Source organism: Aplidium turbinatum, chromosome 4 (assembly GCF_918807975.1).
Source record: "Aplidium turbinatum chromosome 4, kaAplTurb1.1, whole genome shotgun sequence".
Classification (NCBI taxonomy): domain Eukaryota; kingdom Metazoa; phylum Chordata; class Ascidiacea; order Aplousobranchia; family Polyclinidae; genus Aplidium; species Aplidium turbinatum.
The window spans coordinates 7,956,292-7,984,281 of NC_137475.1; the positions used below are offsets into that span (position 1 = coordinate 7,956,292).

Consider the following 27,990-nt stretch of genomic DNA (forward strand, 5'->3'; position numbering starts at 1 on the left):
GGAAATGAGAAAGTACTACACACAAATCAAATTAAGCATCACGTTAAATATATAAGTTTATTAATTATTTTAAATTGTTTTTTGTTTGTTTGTACGATCAATACGCACTATGCAGTAAGTTCATACAAATTTGGAAACATTAAGTTAAGACAAAAGTTATGAATTTGAACAAAATGCAAAGCCTATGTCCGCAATATTTGAAGGTTTGGCTGAGAATTTGTAACCCAGAGCTGTAGGCAGACCGGTAGACTTTGTCACAGTGGGTGATCTATTCACAGAGAGGACAACAAAAAGTAGGAATTTGCTAGCACAAATTAAGGACACGTTTTCAGTATCAATAACATAGATTTTAAAGGTCTACAAATCTGTTACGGGTGCTTTTCCTCCAACCCCTGGCTGTCTTCCTATACGCTACAATCTACTCAATCCCAATTCATACAAAGATAGATGCTAGGCAAGGCCCTTTATCAACGCAAACAATAAGTATGACGCAACAAAGCAGTTTATGACGCAACATTTCTAAACCCATCCTACAAAACAAGGAGTAAAAAAATTCATTTTTTGTGTTTTGTTTGTCTTGTTTTGATGAAATAGACAAAAAAAGTTATAAAATGTGTAGCTAAATTCTAAACCATCAGCCATCATGACAGATCCAAAGAGTAACCCCAACTCTAGCGCCAACAACAACGATTATGATTTGGTAACCATTGGGATAATAATAGTTCTTGTACTACTTCTTTTGGGATTTGGATTTTTAGGCTTTTACGTCATCCGTTGGGGAATGCATAGGATGAAGCACAAAAATATTAAAGTAAGATAAAAAATTGGAATGAACAATTTAACTAGGCCATTTAACAGAATTTGAAATGACTTGAACAACTTACCCTGCCGCTTAGATTTAGATTTAGGCCTACATAAAATATTTATTTCATAAAACTGTTGACAGACAACATTGTTGCCGTTTAAAACTAAATTTTTGTTATCTTGCTATAATTTTAACCTCACTTTAACAGCTTTTTAAAAATCCATGTGAGTCAAAACATCTTTTCGATTTTCACTTTTTTTTAGCTACTGTAACTTGTAAACCTTTCAAAATGTAAACAGTACACGCCGCAGTGAACTTTACAACCTAAACGTGGCAGTTTTGCAAGGTCTTCAAAATTTATAGAATCCTCCTTTTGATTAAAGGTAAAACAAAAATCCAATACTGTAGGCCTACAGCGTTATACGTATCGCTGCTAAAAGGACAAATGTACATTACAGCTACATACATTGCTACAAACCTATCTTTTTACAACTAACAACACCAGACTGCCGTTGTGCAGATTAGGCTACTTCTACGCAGCACATATTTATTGAATGCGCATATTCATATTCAATGTTTATGGGAAAAGAATTGCTTTTTTGAAAGCAAATTTACTCAATAAGATTAATAATAGGTTTTTCTCTCTCTTTCTCAACCTAAGCATACTTGCAGAGTAGGCTATTTCATAATCTTGTAGTGATGTTTTAATCATATTGCAGTAAAACCAACCACAAATTTTCACTTAGAAGTTTATTCTACTAATACTCAGCTACAATAGTTTGCAAACTAAGTCAAACATAAATAATAATATTGTTCATCATCAGTCGTCATCTCCGCCTGCAGCAGATTGCGCATCAACATGGGTTATTTGCTTCCAAGAGTGGCGATTTTGAGCCAACTCGCCCAGTGTCGCCAAGTTGAGTTCGGTCCATGATTGGATGTTGTCTTGCCATCGTTTTGGTTGTCTGCCACGTTTTCTTTTTGCTGATTCCGTATTGTGATCTTTTAGTGTGGCCGAACAGTTTTAAAACTTTTGATTTTATTATTGCTGCAATTGGATGTAGTTTTGTCATAGTTAGAAGATCTTCTGTTTTCGTGTGGTCAAGTAGCCTTTTGTTGGTCATGCTTCTCATGATGGGATTTTGGAAGGTAGTGAGTTTTTTTATTGTTGGTGATGTCCGATTTACGCATTCTAGACTGCACAGCACGACTGGTAAAACGTAGGTGTTGAAAATTATTGATTTCAGTTTAATTGGGAGTCTATTGGATGTTAGAATCTTTTTGTTCTTTTCAAATGCTGCCCAGCCTAAGCCAATTCGGTGTTGCACTGCAGTCTTTCCATGGTTGGTCGCGGTAGTCGGTGGCCAAAATATATGAATTCTGGTACTTGTTCTATTTGTTTTCCGTAGAGAGTGAGATTGAGTGTGTTGTTAGTTTTGTCGGTTGTCATAGCCTATATTTGATTGTTAATATTGTTATATTTGGTTAATATTGTTATGTCTTATTTATTGTCGCTCTACAAGTGCTAAAGTCTTTTAGAGACAGGGCTTATTTAATTTTTGTATCATATTTAAGGCTGTCATACATTATTACCCGACTTATCCTTACTGCTTTATGCAAGAAATATCACAATCGGTGTCGTTTCTAAAGTCTGATATGACCCTACCTGGAATCGATGTCAGACCTACCAGCACTATAGCCGAAAGCAAAACCCCTCGACCACTGAGCTGGTATCAAATTGAAGTGAACAGCAGAATAAAAGCAGCAAAGGAACATTACAAACTTTAACGCAATGTGGAAAAAAAACAATCAGCATCCTAAAAATGCTACTCAAAGCAACATCAATTTACACTTACTGTAAATTTTAAGACTTTCGATCACTATTAACCCAATATTTCACTGCGTTATATTTTGTGATGAGTCCAAATTACTATTGCATCCTTAGGGAAATTGTGTGCAAGAAAGGAGATAAACTTCAGAGAGTAGACTGTAGTATATTCCTGTGTAGTATTTCCAGAATTTGCCATGACCATTGACCAAACCAAAAATTGAAACACGTCTGCCTTGATCAGTATTGGGGACTATCAGTCACCAAGATGGCGTCCTTTTGAATAATTAACATAAACCATCTTTGAAAGTTTGCAAATGTGCCTAACAACATGTAGCAATAAGCAAAAACAAGAAAAACTTATTTTCGCAAAGTCACTTCGAAATCCGATTTAACAACTTGTTGGTTGAAATTAACGTTGCCCTCCATAAAACCAACATTAAAATGAACAACTTATATTTCTTTTTACATTGAAAGAGACAGTTTTACTACCACTTGGGTGGCAAAGGTGCTATTTTAAGACCAGCATTTGAAATGGCAGTGGCTAGATTTTCAATTATAAAATCAACACACCAAACATCTATTGCGATAAAATTGTATTTTCTTGAAGCGAGAATTCGTTCAACGGCAGAGACAGGCTTGGTTATCGTGATAAAAAAGCTGGATTGTTTTCTTACTTTTTAGAATTTTGAGAAGCAACAATTAACTACCAAACAGGATAAGTGCATTCTAAAAAATACAAGACAATTAGTCTTAAGGGATACAAAACGTATAGCGTACGGTAGCTATTTGTTAATAAACTTTTTTACAAAGTATTTTGTTGGAATGATATAATGAAAACAGAAAACCATTTCTTTACTTTATAATTTCACGTGACCACTTCATAACAATGTAGGCTACAGTCCATAAACAGTCGGAATAGTCAACGATACGATATTGCTAATGCATACTATATTATTATTTAGTTTGCATACTATGTTATTATTTAGTTAAAAATATATATATATATTTAGTTTTAATGAAACAAACCAAAACTATATTACAGTACAGCACATGCTATTTTTGAGTCATTGACTGTGTCGATATTGCCACGCAGCCTAAAAGTTACCCAAAAAGCTGTTGTTGTAGATGAGAATCATAAAATACGTACAATATCTACTGAGAAATCTGTAACCTTCTTAATGTCTTCTGCAACTGAAATTTGCCAGGCTGGTCTCAAGCCGGGCCTGGAAGTTTGGAGGATCGAGAATATGGAAATGGTTCTTGTTCCGGAAGAACAACACGGACAATTCTTCACAGGAGATTCTTACATCGTTCTGTATACTAAAACAGCAGGTAACTTGAAAATAAATTATTTTTGCAAAGTAAAGCTAGGTGCTTTAAAAGTTTCAATAATATCATTATCTAAAAAAAAACAAGATCCAATTCTAACTTCTCTGTTTCATATTTGACTGTTCCACCAATAACCAGCTTCAGTTTTTCATCAGGATTAACCAGGCGTTCCAACCAATTTACTCCTTCTATCTTTTTTTTTTATAAATTTCGATGAAGTTAGACTTTTATGGTTAGAGCAAACACTCAAACATATTAAACAATCAATGTCGTAATTTGACTAGGCTCGGGTAATTGTTTAATCTCGGGAACCACTTCGAGAAATGACGTATTGTGCAGTGACGTATTTTTTCTGAGGTTTGATCATAAAATAATTGGGGTACTTTTGGACTCAGGAAGATGTTAGGGGTCCGCACCCCTTCCAAGAGGACTGAGAACTTTAAAAAAACATTGCGCATTCTTTGAATGGTGCTTTTATCGGAAATAAAAGCTCGTTATCATTTCAACATCTTGTGGTAGTCTAATCTACAGTCACCGGAAGAATGCAAGAAATTAATTGATAGGCCTAATTACAATGCTTGGTAAATAATCTCATTCTATATTTTTTAAAAGTGTCGTAACTTGGGTCCTGAATATCTCATTGATACCGGGTTCAAATTATCCTCTCAGTGGTCTTGTAGATATGATTACTGCGTTACTTTATTAATTTAGTATTACTGCTGTTATTTTTACTTTACTAGGTACGTCATTGTCGTACAATCTTCACTTTTGGTTGGGGGATCATTCATCACAGGATGAACGTGGAGCGGCAGCCATACTGGCCACGCAGATCAGTGATGCATTAAAAGGAGCTCCAGTGCAGTTCAGGGAAGTACAAGAAAAAGAGTCTCCAACGTTTGTAGGGTACTTCATGCATGGTATAACATACAAGGTAAATGCTGGTTTATTTAACTGCCAGGCATTTTAATCTACCAACCTCGATAAATTCTAAAATATTACTGCAACCTACAATATCATTTCTTCCTTGCATAACTTTGCTTGTATTGGTTGTGTAACGAGACCTACAGTGATTTTTTTAACTGTTTGAGATCTTACTGCAAGCAGCAAATCAAAAAATAGTCCTAAACTTCCAATATGTTATTGTTACCTATGTATATTATTACTACAGTATGTTCGTGTTATAGGCTAACGTTTCAAAATTTTACTGTAACTTCTTGCTACGTTAATCACCTTAAGAGTTACTCTTTTATTTTCGTCTTTAGATAAAACCTTTTTTGTTGCTGATGCAGTGGCGTAGCTGAGGGGAGTGGGGTGAAAAGGAGCACATTGTTTTCTTAGGAAAATATCATAATTTAAAAAAAAACAACTTAAAAGTAAATAAAGCAATATGTTTTATGTCTCACACAATATCACCAGGGACACAAAATTGACATTGTTCCCCTACGCCACTGCACTGATAATGCTTGTTTTAATATTCGTGAAAAATAATGCTAATGTGCATTAAAAAGAAATGTTTGCTGCTTCGCTCAATCAAAATCTTTGTGGCTATAACAAGTGTCATTATCGCACTACTTGTTTTTGGCCCATTTGAATCAGTGACGTGACTAGAAAGATATTTTTAGGAAGCAAAACAACTGTTGGGGTGGCAAATATTTTATTATTTAAAATAACAAGTTTGTTTAAAAATATTGCTATTGAATGCAGCCGAACATTTGTGAGACGTCGTTCAATATGGAATCCAATATCATTAAAATGTTGTAATAGCATTAAAATCCTATTTTTTGGCGATTACTCCTCCCTCCTCCCAAGCCTCCACTTGGCCACGACCCTGATTTGAATTGAACGAGCTTATTGGACTAAATAAACGATGATTTGTCAATGTTATGTTGTAGCAAGGAGGCATAGACTCCGGGTTCCATCATACAGTCACCAACGCTAGCAACGTAAAGCGTCTTATTCACGTAAAAGGACGCAGGAGAGTCAAAGCAAGAGAAGTTGAAATGAGCTGGAAATCATTCAACCAAGGAGACATCTTCATACTTGAAGTCGGCAATGTAAACTGTTGTTTCACTAGCTGGTTTAAGTAGCCTATGTAAACTCAACGTATAGCTTATATAATAATGTTGTATTGCCAACATGATACAGTAGAGTATATCAGTAGCGTTGACAAGGGGGTCCAGGGGTCTTTTGGAGCTTAAATATTTCATTGGTAATGGTCCAAAATTATCTTCTCGATGACTCTGCAGTATACTCAGTAGACTATAAAGCAGTTCACTCATTAGTTTTGAAACTTCTGCAAAATATTGTCAGCACAAATGTTGGACTTGCTTCATGACCTAAGACGACCATGAAATGTAACTGATAGGAAACAATGGGCCATATGCCGCTTTTAGCTACGTCAATCTATCGCAACAACCAACACATTTTCTCAAAAAATTTTATCAAAAAATACAATGTTTTCATACAAAATGTTTTCATACAGATGTTTTCATACCGAGGCCTTCAAGAGTTGTTTGTGATCATCTGCTCTTACCCTTAGGCACAACAGCTAACTACTTCAAGATAACACTAGCGTGTTTTATTTTACTCCAGGAATTGTTTCAATGGATTGGGTGCAGTAGCAACAGATACGAGAAGTTAAAAGCTTGTGAGTTGATAAGCGCTATTAAAAACGAGGAGAAAGGCGGAAAAGGAACAATAACAACGGTCCACGAAGAAGATGATGAAATTCCTCAAACAATGATAGACGTATGAGACCTATGACATGAGCTATTACAAATAAGTTAAAATGAAACGTGGTGTTTAATAGAGTCATTAAGGAAACACATGTTGCAAATGCGGACATTAGCAAACAATGCAACATCTACTGTTCCCCTGTTCTAAAAGCTAAATGCTCTGCGCCAAGATTTAACCTAGTTCAACAATAGAGCAAAAACCTGCATGATGCTCTAGGCTACGGCCGTGTAACACAGTATAGTAGATAGAGTCATTGCTGCTCTTATTTTGCAGTGCAGGTCGATAAAGGCTCACAGTCAAACAGGAATTACAAAAAGTCTCTAGTTTAATAATTAACAAATGAAGCATTTTGTATTGCAGTGCTAAAAATCAATGGCTAGTTTCCTTGTTGTTATCATGAGAGTGTTTAAAACAAAAACTTTGACAATTTTTCAAAACAAAATGAAATTTGATTTCGTTTTGACTTTATTTTTTTTCTTAATTCTTTTTTAACGGTTATTTTTCGTGTAAATTTTTTTTTTCATTTCAAACCAAACCAACAAAATGGTTTGGTAGGCTACAGCCAGGCGCGGATTTATGGGGGGGGGCCCAGGGGGCCCGGGCCCCCCCCCGAAATTTTGTGAGGAATTGTTGAAATTGTATGTTTCCGCATCAAATGGTTTGATATGCTTCTATACAGCTGATGTTAGTCCCACGGCGGACTTAACTTATCTCGGGGGGAGGGAATAGTTTTTTGTTGTTATGGTTGAAATTACCCATCGATCAGACTCCGTTATTTTCTTTCATACAACTTCAAATACATTTTAATAGCAACATTTGTTGGGGCTGAAACCAACGCTGAACCAAATGGCGTCAGTTGAAACAACCTGAAACATTGAATGGCTCAGTGGCGTAGCCAGGGGGGTTTGGGGGTTACAACCCCCCTCCTTTGGCACGCATGTGACGTCACGATATTGAGAATGATGCTTTCAGTCTCTTTATGTCTCTAAAACAAAGTTTACTTAACTTTAAACAAAACTGCATTAAAAGAGCGAGTTTTGCCAATACCAAACATTCAAATATCTCAGCCAGGAATTAGCAACAAGAAAACATAGAGACTTAGCTTTATTTCCGAAAAAAGCTGAAGAAAACATGATCTCATCTTTTTGCTATGCCACCGGACAGCACCATTTTATAAGAATTTTCATACCCACATTTTTGTTGAAAATGCTCTCAGAATGCACCAAATTCAAAGTAAATTTTCAAAATTTTCTGGGGGAGGCCCCCAGACCCCCCCGCTGCTCAGTGTCGTCTTAGGCGAACACGCCGGTGGCTTCGCCAGCCCGACGTCAAAAAAAAAAAACATTTTAAAATTCCTGGCTACGCCACTGGAATGGCTGTTTTCTAGTTTTTAGTTTTCATTATAATTTCAATCAATTACCGTATATGCCTGCAAACATAAAATAACTTATATCCAATTGGTCATGGATAGGCATGCAGGGTTTTAAACCAGATTTCAAGTTTACTTTGCATGCTTAGCAATTTTTATTGAAGCAAAATTTATTTTTTAAACATTCACAATTGATGAAAATGTCTGTTTTAATGTCTATTTTATATCATATCTAGGCTATATGTCGTAGTATCATTGTTCATATGTGTTTTATCTTTTTCTTTCTTTTTAATTGATTTTCAAATTTTCTGGCCCCCCCAGAAAAAAACTCCTAGATCCGCGCCTGGCTACAGCCCTACAGTCAAGTAACTTAAGAAATTTGTTTAAAGAAAATATAGATCACGATAATTCTATAGGAAATACTTTCTAACTGAGTTAGGAATTTTGGGCAGTCTAATTGATAAGAAATTCATCTGATGGCTATAGGTTTGAATCGACTATAACCCAAATATGAAACTCCACTCAGCCAACACACCCTGGTAGTTTTTGCATCGTTTTACCTTCTGGTGATATTAAGGTAATGTGAAGACATATTTTGCAGGGTGTGTACAGTTTAGTTTATGTCTTCTGCTGGAGATTAATCAAAAACGTACAAAACATAGATAATAATCACAAATAATTCGCACAACAAGGAGAGCAGCGAAAAAACAAAAATGTCATCAAAGTCAGCTGCCACCCAAGCATATGAACAAAATACCAAAATTTAGGATATCATTATCTCCAACTTTGTGTTCAGGCTCTTGAAGGGACCCCTGATGACATTCAGCCGGAAGTAGTAGACGAATTTATCGATTTTTCAAAAGCCGCTCAACTTTTCAAAATCTCCAGTGATGGAGACAAACTGATAACAGAAAGCGTGGCATCAGCACCGTTTGACCAATCTCTCTTGTCCAGTAAAGATTGTTACATTGTAGACAATGGAAACAATGGAAGCATATTTGTATGGAAAGGTAACAGATTGATAAAACTCAAATAATGAGAAGTTTTTGATTAAAATTGAAAAAACAACAATTTTTGCGAATTTAGTTCAGGGATTTCTATAACTACAGAAAATCCTGTTGCAGAAAGAGTAGTTACAGACTTGTTACAGAGAAGTTACAGAAATCTCTGGTTTAGTTTTATAATTTTTAGCTTTTACTGCAAGCGTGTGAAGCTAGCCTGATTCTAAGGAATTTTCGTCATTGCACATTTTCTTAGAAAAACGTTACATTATGCCATACGGTATGAAAATTATAAAATTGCAAACTTAGTTGGTGGAGACCCGATAATTATTGTTATTCATTCATTTGAATGAATTGCTACGTTTGAATAGAATAGAACTCACACTTGTCTTCTGATTGCTAATGCTTTATGTTACAGGTAAGGGAGCGAGCTGGGATGAGCGCTCCGGTGCTATGGCAAATGCTCTAAAGTTTGTAAGCAAAAACGGCTATCCTCCATCTACAAACATACAGGTCACTTGTAAAAGTTGCGTATTGCGTTTAAGGTTTATTTCAATGTTATATTCAATGACATTAGATCAGTGGTTCCCAAAGTGGGCGCCAGCGCCCCCCTGGGGGCGTTTGCGACCATCAAGGGGGCGCTGGCTATAAAGTGGGCGATTGGGGGGCGCTGAGAGTAAATCGGGGCAGTTACAAGAAGAGGATTGCAAAGCATTTTTTGTCATGTTTCGCTTGAAAGAAATACAAAAGAAGACGGTGACTATAAGAGCTCTGTGGCAGATATTGTGGTAATTATGTAGGCAAAGTCGCTTCGCAGTGCCTTACAAGTTAGTTGAGGTCGTAACGCATGACTTACTTTGAAGCATTGCGATTACGTAAATCCGATCTTACAATCCGAGAGTACTTTGATCTAGCGCTGGTCTTAATCTATCTTTGAAGACTGTCATCAAAGCAGTGAATAAAATTAAAGCACACGCTCTGAATACACGCTTATTCAAACGATTGTGCAATGTGCAATGAGAATGATGAAGCTTTTGAACGCTTACTACTCCACACCGAAGTACGATGGCTTTCCAAAAGAAATTGCCTTGCACGATTTTATTCGCTGTTTGAAACTATCGTGGAATTTCTACAGAGTTTGTGACCCTGGCCTTGCGAATGATGTCCTGGTTGTGAGAAATGATATCGCCTACTTATCAGATATATTTTCTAAATTTAATGAATTGAAATTATCCCTTCAGGGTAACGAAATAAGCTCGTTTTGTACCAGCGAAATTTAGCTAGACGAGAATTTTTCCAATTCTCAAGCTTGCATCAACTTGATACCAGTGACAAAGGCATATCTGATGTTGATGAAGAGACGTACAGCAATCATGTTCAATGTTACGCTTGTAGGTAAACGTAAAGGAATTGAAAAGAGGTCTCAACACGAGTAGAGCTAAAATGAACTAAGGACAAATAATTGTGTAGCTACCAAGAAGTCCTGCTGCCGTGATTACAAACTACTCACAGCCACAGGGCGGCACGACGTAATCAAGTGCACGTGACTCGGTGCAATGCACTAGGCAATAACATAACGCAAAACTAACGTTACTAACTATATCACTCCTCCCTTATAAATTAACACTTAGCAGTAGAAATAAAACATTACAGCTAAGGGAGGGTGATACTAACCAAGTATTCACGACTTAACATACACAATATATATAGTGCTTCTGACAGATCACTGCAATAATGGTCGTATTACAATAAGGGTCAGAAGCACATACGACTAACAAACGTATTGACTAAGCCTGATAAAAATCAGGTTTGCGTCTGTTTCGAACTGGATAGCGTCTCTGTGGGACAGCTTTACTATGCCCAGAGTGTTCATTGGTATCGGTCGGTTCGGAATCTTTCTTTGGACTTGGTGCAACCTTAACTTTCCTTGAATCAGAAAAATCACTTTTACTTTCAGTATGAACGTTTTGAAACCTGGGCTGAAGTTGATTTATGTGTCTCTTCCAAACGCCTCGTTCCGTTCGTACGTTGTACAGGACACGTCCCCGTCTTTTAATTACCGTACCCGGGAGCCACTTCGAACCAGATGCATAGTTGCGAGCATAAACTAATGAACCTTCTTCATAGCTTCGCTTATGAGATGCAGGTTCTTGTTTTGAATTACTCTTTTCCTTTGGCGAGAACAAGGACAATAGCGTTTTCGGCTGGCGCCCATGAAGAACTTCGGCTGGAGTCTTCCAGTCGAGGCATGGGTGTGGTGTGCTTCTGTACGTTGTGACTACTAAGAGATGCGCATTTTGCTTGCTCACTTCTCCCTTATAGTTCTTTTCCATCGCCCTTTTGAAGGTCTGGACAAAGCGTTCCGCTTCTCCATTTGAAGCAGGATGGAACACTGGCGAGGTGATGTGATGTATTCCTAACTTGATGCAAAATGTCTTGAACTCTCCGGACGTAAACTGGCTTCCGTTGTCTGAGACAATCGTGTCCGGAGAGCCTTCTATCGCAAAGATTTGTTGAAGTGCGCTGATCGTTGCTTTAGAAGTTGCCTGTCCGATGTTCTGCATAGAAACATAAGGATATTTTGAGTGTGCATCAACGCAAATCAGCCACATCTTTCCTAAGAAAGGTCCAGCATAGTCGAGATGAATCCGCTGCCACGGCTTTGTAGTCTTCGGCCATGCTTGGTACTCTTTGTCCGGAGCTTTTGCGACAAGCCTGCAAGGTGCGCACGACTTCACCATCTCTTCGATGCTTTTGTTCAACCCCGGCCACCATACGTATCTGCGTGCCATTTGCTTCGTTCGGGTGATTCCCCAGTGACCTTCATGCAAGAGTTTTAAAACTTGTGCCTGCAAACATTGCGGAATTACTGCTCGTGGAAAACCGTCACGTTGTAAAAGTATTACATCGTTTTCTACCCACATCGAGTCTTTATACGAAGCATAGCAGCGCAGCTTATCATTGTCAGGTAATCTTCTAGGCCAACCGTCCTGGATATACGACAGAACTAATTTTAAGACCGGATCGTGAAGCGTTTTTGTTTTAAGCTCGTTCGAAGTTAAAGGTAAACCGTCCATGGTTTCCTCTACAGAATGAGAAACCTCTGCATTCTCTCTCTCCTCGTTTTCGTCAAACGTTTTGTCTAACCCCATAGGCAATCTAGACAGTCCATCTGCATTACCATGTAGATTAGTTGGTTTGTACTGAATATCATATTGATATGCCATTAAGGTAATAGCCCATCGTTGAAGACGCTGAGCTGTTAGGACTGGTAGATTCTTTTTTGGTGAGAAAATCGAAACTAGTGGCTTATGATCCGTAATTAAAGTAAATTTCTTACCGTACAGGTATTGGTGAAACTTCGTTACTCCATAGATGATAGAGAGCGCTTCTCGTTCAATTTGTGAGTACCTCTTCTGCGTTTCACTCAAAGTTTTCGATGCATGGGCGAGTGGACGTTCCATACCATCGTGCTTCTGCATCAAAACTGCTCCTATTCCGTACTGGGATGCATCGGTGGCTAGTATGAGTGGTTTGCTCTCATCGTAGTGACTTAGCGTGGTTGCATTGATCACGTCCTCTTTCAGTTGTTGAAAAGCGAGTTTGCAATGTTGTGTCCACCTGAACACTGCTCCTTTTTTCAACAAAGAATTTAAAGGTTTTGCCTTGTCTGGAAGATCTGCTATAAAACGACCATAATAGTTAATTTTCCCTAAAAAAGCTTGAAGTTCTTGAAGGTTTTGCGGCTGGGGTAATTGTTTTATTGCTTCGACTGATGTGCTCGACGGTCGCTTGCCGTCTTTGTCGATTACATGACCAAGATATTCAACCGAATCCTTGAAAAATTCACATTTTTGTACTTTAACACAAAACCCATACTCGCTTAAACGATCCATAAGCTTCTCTAAGTTATTCCAATGATCTTTTTCTGTCGGTCCCGTAACTAAGATATCATCTAGATATGCTGCTACACCAGGGATTCCCGAAATCATTTTATCCATGCAACGTTGAAATTGGGCTGGGCTTGACGCCACACCGAAACACATACGATTGTATTGGAAAAGACCAAAAGGTGTGTTTATGACACAAAGTTTTTTTGCTTTGTCATCAAGCTCTAATTGCAAGTAAGCATCCGACAAGTCAATTTTAGAAAAGTACTGACCTTTTCCCAGCGATTCCAGCAACGTGTCCAACGTCGGCAACGGATGTTGATCCACTTGTATTTGCTGGTTCAGTCCCTTGAAATCACCGCAAATTCGTATACTTCCATTCGCTTTCGACACCGCTACGATCGGAGCTGCCCAGTCGCTATAATTTATTGGCTGCAAAACGTTGCGCTCCACAAGTCTGTCCAATTCTTCTTTGATAGCTTGCTTTTTGGAAAATGGAATTGGTCTTGGTTTGGAAAAAACGGGCTTTGCTTCCGGTTTTAAGTGTATAGAAACTTTTGTCTTAACACATTTCCCAAGATCAGACGAAAAAACTCTGGAAAATTTGCAAGTTAAAGCTGAAACTTGCCTTTCCCTCTGCTTTAGTAAGGATTCTTCTGTCTGCTGAACTTGTGAAGATACGAGATGTTTTTTCTTGTCTGAAACTTGATCTAACACCGAAATACCCTGACTGGTCAAGCCAAAACTGTCACTCCAGTCTAGACCCATTAGGTTTGTGCCTTTGTTTTCATTTAATACGATTAACTTCATCCTTGACTTTAGTTGACAACCTATTTTAACATTTACGAAGCATTGACCTTTAACATGCAAAGGCCTACCACCATAAGCATGTAGTGAGGTTTCTGATGGATAGCACGTGGGAGAACCTAGGTCGTGGTATCCATCTAATCCCACCATGGAACATGTTGAGCCAGTGTCCCACTGGCACGTGAACGGTTTGCCATTAACTTCGGCACGGATCCAAATTTGCTTTCCGATGCGTTGGTAAGCTTTTGAGTTCCGCTTTTCCTTCCATGGAGGTGTCTTTCGAATTTGGTTGCAACTGCTTACATGGCCTATAGCTTCTACTCGGTCTTTCTGCTGGCGTTGTAACCCCTTTGCCTGGCACACAGATTTGATGTGCCCTTTTTTTCCGCACTTGTAACACACGTAACTTTTGAACGGACATTCACCCTTAGAATGTTTAGAAAAACAATCCTGGCATGACTTCCACGCCTTGCGACCTTGATTTGTGGAACCAACTGAAGGTTTCTTTCTCTTAATATAGGTTGCGGACATCTTATTAACGACAACTGCTTCATCTGATGTCCCTTCCCCTCTTAGGATGTTATCGGTTTGCACAGTTCTGATATAAACTTCAGCTTTGTTGAGAACATCATCAAGTGAAAAATTTAAATTTGTCAAGCATTGACGCCTGACTTCAGGGTGTGGGGTGTTTAATACAATAACATCTCTAATCTGCTCGTCGACATAGCTGAGATGATTGCACTGCTCACTTTTGCCTATAAACTCACAATTTTGAGCAAGTCCTCGTAAAGTTGCTGTCCAATCTTTATAAGACTGACCCACTTGTAATTTACAGTTGTAAAAACTATGGCGCGCTGCTTGAACATGGATGGTTTCTTTAAAATGCGATGCTAACTTATCTGAAATTTGTTTGAACGATTTATCACGTACGTTTTTGTCACCAAAAAGATTCTCAATCAAGCTATACGTCTCGGGGCCAACCCAGGATAACAAACATGCCTTTTTCTTGTCATCAGTTGCAACATTGTAAATGTCCATGTGATGCAAGAACCTTTGCATATACTGTTTCCATTTTTCCTTATCCTGGTTGAAACTTTCAAACTTTGGCGCTGATTCGTTGGTTTGCATTCGACTAATGTCATTTAACGTTGATAAAAACTGTTCCTGCTGTTTCTCCATTGTGGCTAGCATTGCTTTGACTGTTTCTTCCATGACTAATTTGTGCAGAAACCACTGCGACAATGTTATAATCTTCTCACTTCAGAAAACTGCCACGTAGATTCTATTTTACTTCTGACACCACTGTTACGCTTGTAGGTAAACGTAAAGGAATTGAATAGAGGTCTCAACACGAGTAGAGCTAAAATGAACTAAGGACAAATAATTGTGTAGCTACCAAGAAGTCCTGCTGCCGTGATTACAAACTACTCACAGCCACAGGGCGGCACGACGTAATCAAGTGCACGTGACTCGGTGCAATGCACTAGGCAATAACATAACGCAAAACTAACGTTACTAACTATATCATTCAAGAAGTACACAAAGGCATGGGAGTTGGATTCAAGGATGTATTCCGGTTAGAAATCCATGACTGGATAATCGACCCATTCTGTGATATTTCCGAACATGGAATTCTTGAGGAGGAACTGATAACATTGCGAAGCGATATTGCACTCAAACCGAACTTCAATATCTCGTATTAATCGTTCTGGCTGCAGAACCAAATCAAAAAGAAATACCCTCACGAGTGGAATCGGGTCAAAGTTTTTATCATAGCCTTTCCCAGCTCATGGCCTACTTGGTGGAGTATGCTTTCACTGCCGTGACAACGCTTGTGATTGTTCCTATCCAAACTGAAACCCGATATCAAGAGGCTGATGACATTGCACCAACCTCATCCGTCTCATTAAAGTTGGACTTTAAGTTGTGATGAATGGAAAATAACTTTAGTTTTACTTTTTTGTCGAAGGTGGGCGTTTGATGCTCTGTTCGTTGTCCAGGGGGGCGCTATTAAAAAAAAGTTTGGGAAACACTGCATTAGATCAATGCGAACACTACAGTAGATCAGTATAGGCTAATTGTGGAGATCCGATGTAAAAAACAAGCAAAATAATTTTCTTCTCTCTACAAAAGAAGGTACTCTAAGTTATAGTCCTGATTGAAGCCCTGCTTATCAAGTCAAAGTTTACATGCTTATCATTTTATGTTAAAGACAGGCATAAACGTTTAAGTATGAACGCCACTGGTTTATGCTTAGGTTAGGTTACATACCAAAATTCGGCATATAGGCCTATGCTTTCAAGTATGTTTGAAAGAATATGTATAAATAAACTTGCAGATTGGTAATGCAATAAAAACTAACGACAAATAATGTAACTTCACGGCAAATTTGTAAGTTGTCATTTTTTTGCAGGTGATGTCTGAAAATTCAGAATCCGTCCTTTTCACACAGTATTTCAAAGACTGGAAGAGAAAGAATCAAATCGTAGGGCTGGGGAAGATCTACACTTTTGAGAAGATAGCCAAAACAGATGCGGTACTGTAGTCTTTTCTGCTTTTCCTTTTTATCTCATACATTGAGAAAGCAACTTCAACGCTCAGGCTCTTAAAACGTAAAAAGCGAAATTGCAGTGTGTGAGCGTATAGCCTACGCCATGCAATCGATAAAAATTAATTTGGGTCTTCTAAGTAAAAAAGCGCTAGCGACGAAAAGTAATTAGGTACAGTTGGAAATCTGTTCGTAATGACAAGGAAACTCACATTAAAGTCTGCAGTAGTCTATATTGAAAGAAAGGTACCTTACCACCGATAATAATAGGCTACATAACATAGTTTTACAAGCAAAAATAATAAAAAAAATTAGCAGTTTGCATGACATGTGATTCCAAACTCGATACAAACTACAAATTTCAAAGTTGTTTAAACAAAATTGCTTCATATTGGTTGCTATAGTCGAGCGCTGTATCCTTTGCAGATATGCTTTGCTTTCAGTGCCTAACGAATAGAGGCGCAGTCGAGTAGCTACACTGGCAGCCTACATGAATTTGATCCTTCGTTGAGTCAGGCTGAAATAAGATTCATTACTACTTTTTAAAAGCTTCATCTTATCCTAACAATAGAAATTAAATTTTCGTTTTAGTCAGCCGAGGAGTCTTCTTTCCCTTACCAAATCAAGTTTGACGTCAGCACTTTGTACGAAAAACCATCCTTTGCCGCTGAACAAAAGATGGTGGACGATGGTTCAGGAGAGGTTTTACATTTTCTAATTTTTTTCTTTTGTTTTTCTAATGCGATTCTTCTAAAAATTTTCTGCTATTCGTAAAAAGTTACTAAAGTTAAATGATAAATGGTATAAGGCCTAGTCGCTTCTACCTTTTTCTACATCTCTGCCATGTTTGACATACGGTACATATTGTTTTTCGTTGTGATGATCAGAAATAAAAACAAACTACACTCAAGTGATTACATAATGATATGACCACATCTACCAATGCGTACTACTGCGTAGCGAGACTGAGGCTTGTAAATGTAAACTCTCACCTTGAGACGAGTGTGACGTCACGATAATTGAATCAAAAATAAAACTAAATATTGTTAATACACTGATTCATAGCAATCGTGTATGCAATTGTGCTTAAAGTTGATGACCTTACTCCATGGCTACGCTAGTGCCAATGCTTATTGTTTTCTGTTTGACTTAAATCAAGTGAAGATTATGCAGAGTATTGTAGAACAAGAGCCGAAACTGATCTTGGTTGCCCCAAACAGACAGATTGTAGCCTAATAATTCTTCAATCTTTCTCTGTAGCCTACAAACATTGATCGTTATCTGCAGTCTACAACCATGAACCAGAACATTGCCATTCGTTAAATCTCAAGGAAATATTTTGCATGTAGGTTGAAGTGTATCGAGTAGAAGGGGGAGATTTGGCTCCCGTAAATCAAGATGACTATGGGGAGTTTTACTCTGGAGATTGCTATGTCATACTGTACACTTACACTCCTAAAACTCGAGTAGAATATATCATCTACTATTGGCAGGGATTGGACGCTACAAAAGATGAGGTTAAGCAAACATGTTTTCTTTCAAATTTTATTACGATAATAGTACGGTATTATCACTAAATATGAAATTCCAGTACCTCGAAACAAGCCTTCAAACAATCCTTAAACATAGCTGAGCTACTTCACTTTCTTGGTGTTAAGTATTATTTCTACTTTTTTCAACTTAGGCTGCATGCAGACAGATGACAAATTCATAAACTAAGGCTAACCTTACACATGCGAGCCAAGATTTTGAATACAGACAACTACAGCAACCTTATTAAACTGTTAAAACAGCATAAAACTAAAACTAAAACTACATACGCATGCAGTTACCTAAGGATGGAACACATCGCTGATGTTTCAAATGTTATCTTTGTTGTTCTCACCAGATCATCGCATCCACTTTCTTAGCCAAGCGCTTGTACGACAGTCATGAAAAACGTCCAGTCCAAGTCCGCGTAGTGCAAGTATGTGCGTTCGTATGTAACGCTTATCAATAAACAAATATCGTAGAGTAGTCCACTGTAACATTTCTTCTTCAGTTTAAGTTTTTCTTCTCAAGTTATGCTTTTAAATAAAACTCGCAATCATCACAATTTTCATTTCCTAATCGACAAACAACTTATTTTGTTTTAGACCTAAATGACTATTACTTACGGTACAATACAAGTAAGTTTTCACGATAATATTACAGTCTATGCTATACTCAACTAACTTAAGTTATAGGTGGACTGGATAATAAGGATAAACGATTCAATTTTATTGGATAAGATCTTTTTTGGTTATCCGGCTACTGCCCAATTACACTGTAGCTTTCTTATAAACCAAAAATTTCTTTTTTGTTATTGCCGATCTTAAGACAATCGCAATGTTAAAAGTTTAACGTGTAACGTGCGTCTCCTGTAGAAAAATAACTATTGCTTGGTTGGCTTTCACTAGTTGTTCTGAGATGTCGATTCTAGACTTGGTCAGGCCTTCCACATTCAACTTCAGCAAGGTGATATCTTCCCATGCGACAACCAAAGTTGCCCCCCTGAACAGCTATTAGGCTAAACTTGAAGGGCGCATGCTCTGGGTCGGCATCACTCTGTACAGAATGGAGTTGCTAAGAGCTCTGTGAGCTACAATTGCTGTTTCGAATTGTTATTTGCTTGATTGCAAGTGTCAATCACCAGGGTTCACCACTAGGAATTTGACAACATGGCCGTCAGTTACGAGTCCTTCTAGAATGTAACCCTTATTCAACATATGTCAATACCATTACTTTGACAAGTTATTATTTTTTATATCTAAACTTACACCTGATTTATGAGTTGATAATAGATCACTTTAGATTAATTTGTAACTCTTTGAAAATTTTATTCGATGCATTACTGGAATTTATTGTTTGATTTTTGAGTTACATGTTTATGAATTGCTTTTTGTTTAAAACTATACAAAGTAGGCTACTTGGCAACACTCTTGCCCAACTATAACGGTAACAACTAGAACATCACACAATTAAGGCGAAAGAGCCATGTCCATTGTCCATTGAGTCCTGTTTTTTTCATGAGTTACCAAGGGAGATGGGGGGACTTGTATACCAGTCCCAGGTATACAAGTCCCCCCCAACCTTCTTAGTAACCCATGTCAAAGACAGGACTCAAGCTGCGTGGCTCTTTCGCCTTAGTTGTGTGATGTTCTAGTCGTTACCAACTATAACCCTACTCTGATAACCAAGACGGCGTAAGTTGCGTTTCCCGAGTTCCCGCCTTCCTGGTAGGTTTCTAAACATATTTCAATATTTATTAGGGCAAAGAACCGAAACATTTGTTGAGTATCTTTGGCCATCCTCTCATGATCTCTTTTGGAGGATATTCTAAATCCAAAGAAGCAGAAGTAGGAGCTTCAGGTTCTTCTCTTTACCATGTAAGTCTCGTTCATGAAGATGTGAAGTTTTGGGCTTCTTTCGTGTGATTGTGGAAATGTGAACACTTGTACTAGGTTATTTTATTATAGTTCGACTATATAGATTACAGCCAATTGATTTAAGCCCATGTTTATAAAGCAAACTATCCAATGATGAAATGCACATTAGTATTTTCCAAAAAATAAAAATAAAATAAAAAAATGAAAAGCCCTAAATGTAGTCTAGATACTAAACTTAAGTTCAGGGAACATTTCGAAAACTAAATTGTCTTCATTTACAAAGAAAACAGGCCTACGCTGTTATGTTGAATTGACCTTAATATAGTGTAACAGTAACGCAGTGCTTTTATTAATATATTGTTATGTTTTAATAGCGCTGGAGAGGAAGACAGTTTAGTTTTCGAAACGTTTGCTGAACATGTGTTCAGTATCAAAATTTTGGGTTCTTAATTTTTCTGTTGAATTAACTAGGCGTTCCAACCATGTCGCTCCAAAGTTTTTGGTGAATCAAAAATATTCTCTAAACTAAAGAAACCTTAAATGACATAACACCAATGTAAGCACAGTTTAATTTGAAACCAAAAGACTTCAAAACTATCTTTTAAAAAATGCAAAAAATCTTCTCGTTTATAATTTTTGACGAATAAATTGATCGGCCACATAATATGGCTGGACTCAGCAGCGTTGGCCTTTGTTCTTGCACTTGAATTTTTTTCTTAGTGGTCCTTGGTTGACTTTGCTAGTAAATGTGCTGATCCTTCATAAAAATGATTGTTCGATTATATCTTTCACCAGAATAACGGCTGTTTCTAAACTCTTTGTCTCAAATCAGAAGACAAAACAACGCAAAGAGTATTGTTCATTACTAAATGTTTTTTTCTCAGATTTGAGGTAGCAGTCTACTATGGAGCTGTTTCGGCCAACTGTTTCGTTTTGCTCAAGAAGTAGTTATTTCAGCCTGCATTTTATTTATTTTGAAACAAGTATCTTAGTATTGAATTCTATTTTATGTTGAAATACAGTAAAAGCAATTTAACACAGGAATAAAATTATACTTTCTAAGAACAAAAAATCTCTGAATAAAATTATCGTCGTATTGCTTTTAGTGTAGTTATCTTAATTTAGAATGAGCTAAACGTGCTATGCTTCTTACCGACGTTATTCTACCACTTTTTGTCGAAAAGAGAAAAGAGATTCAACTAACTCAGACTACTCTTCTACAAAAGATGTCTGTTTTTTCTAAAGCATGAAACTAAACTTGTATAGCCTACATTGATATTTGTAACGTCTTACATAGAACAATATCTAGGTCTACTTTTTATGAAACTTTTGTTGATCAGGTGAGATCTACTTCTGCGGGCGGAACGAAGTTGATCCAAGTTGAATTTGCTGCAAATTTGCTCAATTCCAATGATGCTTTTTTAATCAAGACCGACACTGAATGTTACATATGGAAAGGAACTGGTGCTAATGAACTAGAAATGGCTGCTGCACAATATGGTGCAGGTCAGTTAATCAAAGGCCAAGAAAAATTCAAATTGCTAGATTGAATCAAAAAATGTATTTTTTTTAAGAAGTTTCACTTAGTAAAGCTAACAGGTTCTTAAACGAACCTACAATCTGGTTTAAATTTTCGTCAGACTAGTCCCTAACTAATAGAAATAACTGGTCCCCAATTAATGGAAGAAAAGCTAAACGGTGAGAAAAAACAAAACAAAGGTAGACGAAGATTGAATGGGACAACAAACTTCTCAAAATAGGTAAAATTAAATTATGAAAGTGCGGTATGAACAGCTCACAAACGAGAATAATGGCGCATTGCATTCAACCTTCAATACAATGAAGAAAGATACTAATGATGAGTTCTCAACATGACTTGATAAATATAGGGCAGTTGAAAGGATCAGCTGATCCCAAATACCAATGAGATATCCAGGTCCCAAATCAAGAAACTTTTAAAGAAAAAACACACTAAGCCTATATTCAAAGAGTAGGCTAGAGTGTGGTTCTTTCAATGTTTCGAAACTCCTTGAAAGGTTTCGCCCCCCATAAAATTAACCCGGGTTCAAAAATACCCCCGAACTCCAGTGTCAACGCTACTAGTTTTGTGCTTTAAAACATGACATTTTAGTTATCAATTGATTGAGGGAGTCTTTATTTTGGACTGAGCTTTTTGAAGACCTTAATCCTGCCGGTTTTGCATACTTTCAGAATGCAGAGGCTTTGAACCTCTAACGCAGGCCGGTCACAGTGTTTGTCATATCCCTAGTTTGACAGAGTGAAGTTTCCGATTGTTAATATTCTCCAAGCAGTGCCGGTCTTTGGGGTGTGCAAACCGTGCGATCGCATAGGGCCCGCAAATTAGGGGGGCAGGGGGCCCGCAATTTACTCAGAAAATGCAGTAATTTTGTAATTTCCAGTGGAATTTCCAGTAATTTCCAATGAAAAAATTCAACAAGTGAATTCAACAAAGCAATTAGCAACAAGAACACATGGAGACTCAGCGGGTGCAGCCTATTTCGTGCCCTGAACATTTCGTACCCTGAAAAGATCAAAAATAAAAACAGAGCCGAAGTCACTGAGCGGAGTTGCCGCAAACATTTCAAAATTTCTCTCGATCTTTTCAGGGGACGAAATAGGTCGAAATTTGATTTTGTTACTCCGATTTCAGGGTACGAAATCGGGGTACGAATTTTTCAGTGGACGAAATAGGTTGTTTCCATACTCAACATAGAGACATAGCTTTATTTCCAAAAAAGGCCAAAGAAAGCATGATCTTATCCTTTTGCTATGCCACCGGACAGCACCATTTTACAGTAATATTCATACCCAAATTTTTGTTGAACATGCTCTCAGAATACCCCAAATTCAAAGTAATTTTTCCAAATTTCTGGGGGAAGCACCCCAGACCCCCCGCCGCTGGGTGTCGCCTTCAGCGATCACGCCGTCAGGCTTCACCCGCCCACCGTCAAACCACCCCCCTCTCCCCTTTCAAAATACCTAGCTACGCTACTGAATTGGATCATTGTCATTGGGGCCCGCAAAGCATATTCCGCACAGGGCCCGAAATACCCTAAGACCGGCACTGCTCCAATTAGTTTATTTTAAATATATATTCCCCTGACACAAAACGTATGTTAGTCTACTCATACTGTGTCACTGCAACAGCCGTTTTGTTATTTCAGTGACGTGCTGGCATCAACTTTTGAAAAAATATCTTTGTTATTTAGAGTTGTTAGGGGCAGAAAAGAAGCAAGTTAAAATCCTAAAGGAAGGAAAAGAAACCAATCAGTTTTGGGAATTGCTTGGTGGAAAGAAAGAATATGCTTCATCTCCTCGTTTTAAAGAAGATTTGGAGAACAATGCACCACGACTGTTTGCAATTTCAAATGCAGAAGGTTGGCGTAGCTTACGTTTCAGACAAGTTGGTATAACTAAGTACAACAATAATCATGTTATGGTTTTATGTATTGTCGCTCTACAACAGATAAGGTCTTTTAGCGACAGGGATAATTTTTGGTTTTATATCAGATTTAGAAAGTCATCTCATTATTACCCGACTTATCCTCACAACGTTATTCAAGAAAGAACACAATCGTTGGCCTATTGTTTTTAAGTCTTCGATTTAACCCGACTTGGAATCGATTTCAGATTTATAAGCACCATCAGAGCCGAAACCACTAGGCCACTGAGCGGGTTAATTGGTATAACTACTGTCTACTATAGTTGTACGCTTTCTAAGCTGAAAATGGTACCGGTACCCTAAAAATTGCTTAGACCAATACAGCGATAAGTTATAGGCCTAAGTTTTGTTTTATCTACACCAATATCTGGTTGATAAGAAATAAACTTGATTAATTTGTAAGCAGTGTTGTACGTTGACGTCGTCAAATTGACGGTGTCATTTGACGGCGTCAACTTTTTGTTGACGCTGAGGCTAGCGCCGTCAATTTATTTTTCAGTTGACGGAAGTGATAGCGCCGTCAACTATTTTGCCGATTTTAAGCGTCAAGCGCTAAGCGTCATTTTTTGTTTTCATGGAAAATTTTGTTTCTCAATAAGAGTTTCACAATGTATTCTGGCCAGCGCGACTCATCCGAATTACCAGTTTTTGCGTTGGTTGGAATGGCTACCTGGAATACATGCGGAAGAAGATCGCCAAATGGTGATCACCCATGTATTGAGAACGAGGGATCAGAGACAGAAAGCGAAAAATCCATGAATGGCATCGCGGACGTTGAATATACTTTATTTCAAGAGTTCTATGCCCCTGAAAAGAGCGATGTTGGTGCAGTGGACCTCGTTAAAAGATTTATACATGCTAAACTATCACAGCACGCTTGGAACAGTGATACCTTTCCGACTAAACGTTTTCAACTTGTTTTTGAAATACGACACACCAATACCAACCAGCGCTGGTGTGGAACGCATGTTTTCATTTGGAAAAGACAATATGCGCAGGGGCGCCGTAGCCGGGGGTGGAGCAGGGGGAGCGGATGCCCCACTGCCCTCAAATTTCTGTGAATGGGGAGGGAAGAGGGGGCAATGGTGCCCTTTTAAGGTCATGTAAGCTACTGCACACTTTGCAATATAACAATTTATGCTATTCGCTTTTAGCCTAATTATAATGTTCTCTTTTTGCCTCAAAATAATATTACGACACAAAATTCTCCATCACAGTAAATTATATTACATGATTATAAATTAGCATGATGCCTTTCCGTGCCATTGTTCTTTGTATAGCGGATATTTGTATCATTACTCGATAATGAGCTGATAGATGAGCATTATCGCTATATCTTATCTTAAAGCTTTAAAAAAAAGTTGGCCTTTCAGCAACAAAAGTGCCCTTATTTCATACTCCTGCCCCTCCAGTCAAAAATCGCTTCGGCGCCCCTGAATATGCGTCCCAAACGCAGCAGATTGTCAGACAAACGTTTTGAAATGCTTGTTTTTCTGCAAGGAAATAACTAATAGGCTGAGCAGCTAATTACAATACAATCTCAAAACATAATACCTGCTCTTTATTTATAGCTATTGTTAGCCTGAACTTGGTTGAAATATTTGCGTTTTATGAGACGCTGGCAAAAAATAGCGCTAGAAATTAGCGCTGACGCTGACGCCGTCAATTTCGTTAAGAGCTTACGCAGTCCTTTACGCTGTAAAGTTTTTAGGCAATTCGCGCTGACGCTGACGCCGTCAAATTATTTCAATGACGCGTACAACACTGTTTGTAAGTTACTGTGGATAAAATGGTGCGTGGTTTTTAGCAGTGAAGTTAGCCGACTTCAAGCTACCTAGTTTAAAATAGCATGTCCTATAAGATTTAAATGTATGCACAATTTTGTGAATCACCTTTCATTCTCAGAAGCAAAATAATCAGTTTTGCTTTCAATTACGTTCTTGATCTCTCGGAACTCTAAGCTCTAATGGTTGTGTCCTTGATATTCTGTTTCATCTAATGAGGTCATAATGTATATAGGTGCAATAAATTCACAGAGGAATGCAAAGTTATAAAACCATAACATGCTTTTAGTATCAACAACATAATTAACCTACTAGAAGGGGTAAAGATAAAGCACTTCAAAGAGTAGCCTACACTACTGGCAGTGGCGTAGCAGCCACCTGGCGGTTCTGGCTCTGCGCCAGGGGCGGCAGGCTGCAAGGGGGCGGCAAAATGAGGCTGCACAGTGCACACAGCACGAGAAATGAAGTAATGCAAAAATAAATAAAGATGACGAGGTGGACTTTTTGGAGTTAGCTGTGGAAATTGACAGATTTAAGAAGCTGGAAGTGCGAAGCAGTGAAACCACGTTTGATCGTAATGCAACAGCGTTTGATGCTTTACAGTGGTTAGCTAAATCACTAAGTGGAAAATCTTTAAGTGGAAAAATAATAGGAAAACGGTCAAGAGGAGCTCAAACATTTACATTTTTGCACAATTTTCAATCACAAATCAAAAACCCTACTAAAATTTGGCAAGACGCACGAGATCGTTCAAACTGGAACATCATTGTACAGTAGGCTACATCGAGGGCTGTATCAGCCATGATAACTACAGAGAGAGAGCTAAATCACACCTATTTGATTCGACACCATATTTATGCTTGTGTCTGAAACTTTATCTTACCATTGGTGTTTCAATTGCGAGCTGTGAGAGGAGTTTCTCAAAGCTCAAAATGATAAAGGCGTATTTACGTTCTATCATGAATGATGATCGGCTATCAGCTGTATCGACTCTTTCTATAGAAAGAGACTACGTTCAAAAACTTGATTTGAAGATATTATCGTTGATTTTGCTTCGGCGAAAGCTCGAAAAGTTCAATTTTGAGGCGGCTATTGATTTTTTATTTGCCTAATAGCCTACATTTGTTGTCCATTTTTTGTCTTTTATTTTTGGCCTTAACGCTGAGACAGTGAGGCTTCTTTCTCAAGCATTATAGAACTTCTGAGAAGCGGCACATTATTTGTAATTATTTTTATTGAAAAGATTGCTTGAACATGAAACTATTTCAAAATTTGCTGCAGTCTACTTAGGGCGGCATTTTCAACGAAAGCCAGGGGCGGCAGCATATGCTCCTACGCCACTGACTACTGGTTAAGGTTTTGGCATAAAAGTTACTTGATGTTTTTCATCCAGGTCGAATGATGGTTGAGGAAATTCCAGGAGAATTCACCCAGAGTGATTTAGATCCTGACGACATCATGATGCTAGATGCTTGGGATGAAGTTTTTGTTTGGATTGGCGAGGGAGCAGATGAAGAAGAAATGAGAGAAGCACCTCGGTTTGAAGCAATAGACTAATCAGAGGCTTAAGACGCTTAAAAAATATAAAATTGGCGCAGCTCACCTTAAAGCAAAGATCTCAAACTCAAATTGCTCAAAGAGCCAAATGAATACTTGTGAATGAACCTGAGGGCCGTAAAGCAAGATAAAATCCCAATAAACAAATCACAGTAAGAACGCAATAAAAAAAAGGTAGCCTACACCCTAGTAAGAACACACCAAAAACATACGATCGCACTAAACGAAATAGTAGTCGGAACAAAAAGAGACTGAAAACACTGAAAGATGGCAAAAAATGCAAACAAAAAGAAAAAACAAAAAATAACGCAAACGCACGATTTCGAACTAGTGCAAAAATCTTGCTACCGACTTTCAAACGACTCACAAAAATATATCTTTGAAGAGCTGACTGCCGCAATATTAAGGTTACTATTGCGATAATGGCACAAACGTGAACAGGCAATGTGATTGTAATGTAGCAATATGAGTTTCTCGCACTTGCACGCAATAAAATGGCTTGACAGTAGCGTAGTCTTGTAAAGTTTGAAAAGCATTTTCACATTTTTTGGAAATTTTAAAATGGTTTTAACGTTTCTAAATGTATAGAAAAAATATGCAACATTTGTTCAGATACTGCAATCGTTAATTATTTGAAAGTTCAAAATGCACCGCGGGCTGCACCAAAACGGTCTCGCGCGCCGCGTGTTTGAGACCCTTGCCTTAAAATGTAGTAAGCCTATCGCAGGCCTATAGATGAACTCCTTTTTTTGTTTTTAAAGTGGGCTTCCTACGCCATTGAGGATGAACGCTTTCATTTAAAATAAAAAAAACTCATTTTTTAGACTTGCTCAAGAATACATAGACAAGGATCCACGGGGAAGAGACCCTCAATGTCCAATTATCGAAGTGCAAATGAGTTCCGAGCCTGTTACTTTCACTGGATTTTTTCCATCGTGGGATTTCGATTATGCTGAAAAAAGAAACGCTCACGTGGAAGAAATGGAAAACCTCAGCTGAACAATATTGCCATCCTAGTTTCGTGATTGTGTTAATCAATCGCACAACTATATGCTGCTCGTATATTTTGGAAATTTTGATTAAGTGTGGCTTTGAAATGCCGAAATAATGTCGTTCCGATACAAAAGCATTTGTTCTCTACATTTGTACCAATTTTATTGTCTATAATTTCATAATGTAATATTAGTAGGCCTATGCTATGTTTAACACAGATAATGTTTACTTTGTAGTTTGTTTATAAGTCTACATGCGCAATTACCACGTAATAAAATCTTTACAATGTCCGTTTTAGTTTTGCGCAAAAATATAAGGACTATTTTAGGAGATTGAAGGCTCATTTTATTTCGATGGTTTCATTCAATTTGTGTCACTGGCTTCTCAATTTCAGCCTTCAAACAATGCAAGCATGAACGAGTGCTAAAAGCGGTCAAGTAGAATATGGCTAACTATAAGTAGGCCTAAAG

At 37.9% G+C, this 27,990-nt stretch overlaps 1 protein-coding gene across 2 annotated transcripts; it reads left to right on the plus strand.

Moving 5' to 3' along the window:
- Positions 1-576: 576 nt before the first annotated feature.
- On the plus strand, positions 577-27,852 carry LOC145769308 (scinderin-like). Of its 2 annotated transcripts, XM_082580902.1 has the most exons (16): positions 577-811; positions 3,842-3,968; positions 4,706-4,896; positions 5,858-6,019; positions 6,558-6,713; positions 8,867-9,080; positions 9,490-9,584; positions 16,182-16,304; positions 16,908-17,018; positions 17,666-17,833; positions 18,205-18,282; positions 19,607-19,723; positions 21,064-21,229; positions 22,954-23,121; positions 26,364-26,508; positions 27,352-27,852. In XM_082580902.1, exons 1-16 carry the CDS (start codon positions 644-646, stop codon positions 27,524-27,526), a joined length of 2,364 nt encoding a protein of 787 aa, XP_082437028.1. In that variant the 5' UTR covers positions 577-643; the 3' UTR covers positions 27,527-27,852. The 2 variants fall into 2 exon arrangements, with proteins under 2 accessions (XP_082437028.1, XP_082437029.1); XM_082580903.1 differs by lacking the exon at positions 577-811 and having other exon boundaries at positions 3,815-3,968.
- Positions 27,853-27,990: the final 138 nt, after the last annotated feature.

Coding starts and splice junctions, on each gene's coding strand:
- LOC145769308 (XM_082580902.1), top strand. CDS start 644: ATGACAGATCCAAAGAGTAACCCCAACTCTAGCGCCAACAACAACGAT. Junction 16,305..16,907: donor AGATAGCCAAAACAGATGCG/GTACTGTAGTCT, acceptor TTTTCGTTTTAG/TCAGCCGAGGAGTCTTCTTT. Junction 19,724..21,063: donor CAGGTTCTTCTCTTTACCAT/GTAAGTCTCGTT, acceptor TTTGTTGATCAG/GTGAGATCTACTTCTGCGGG.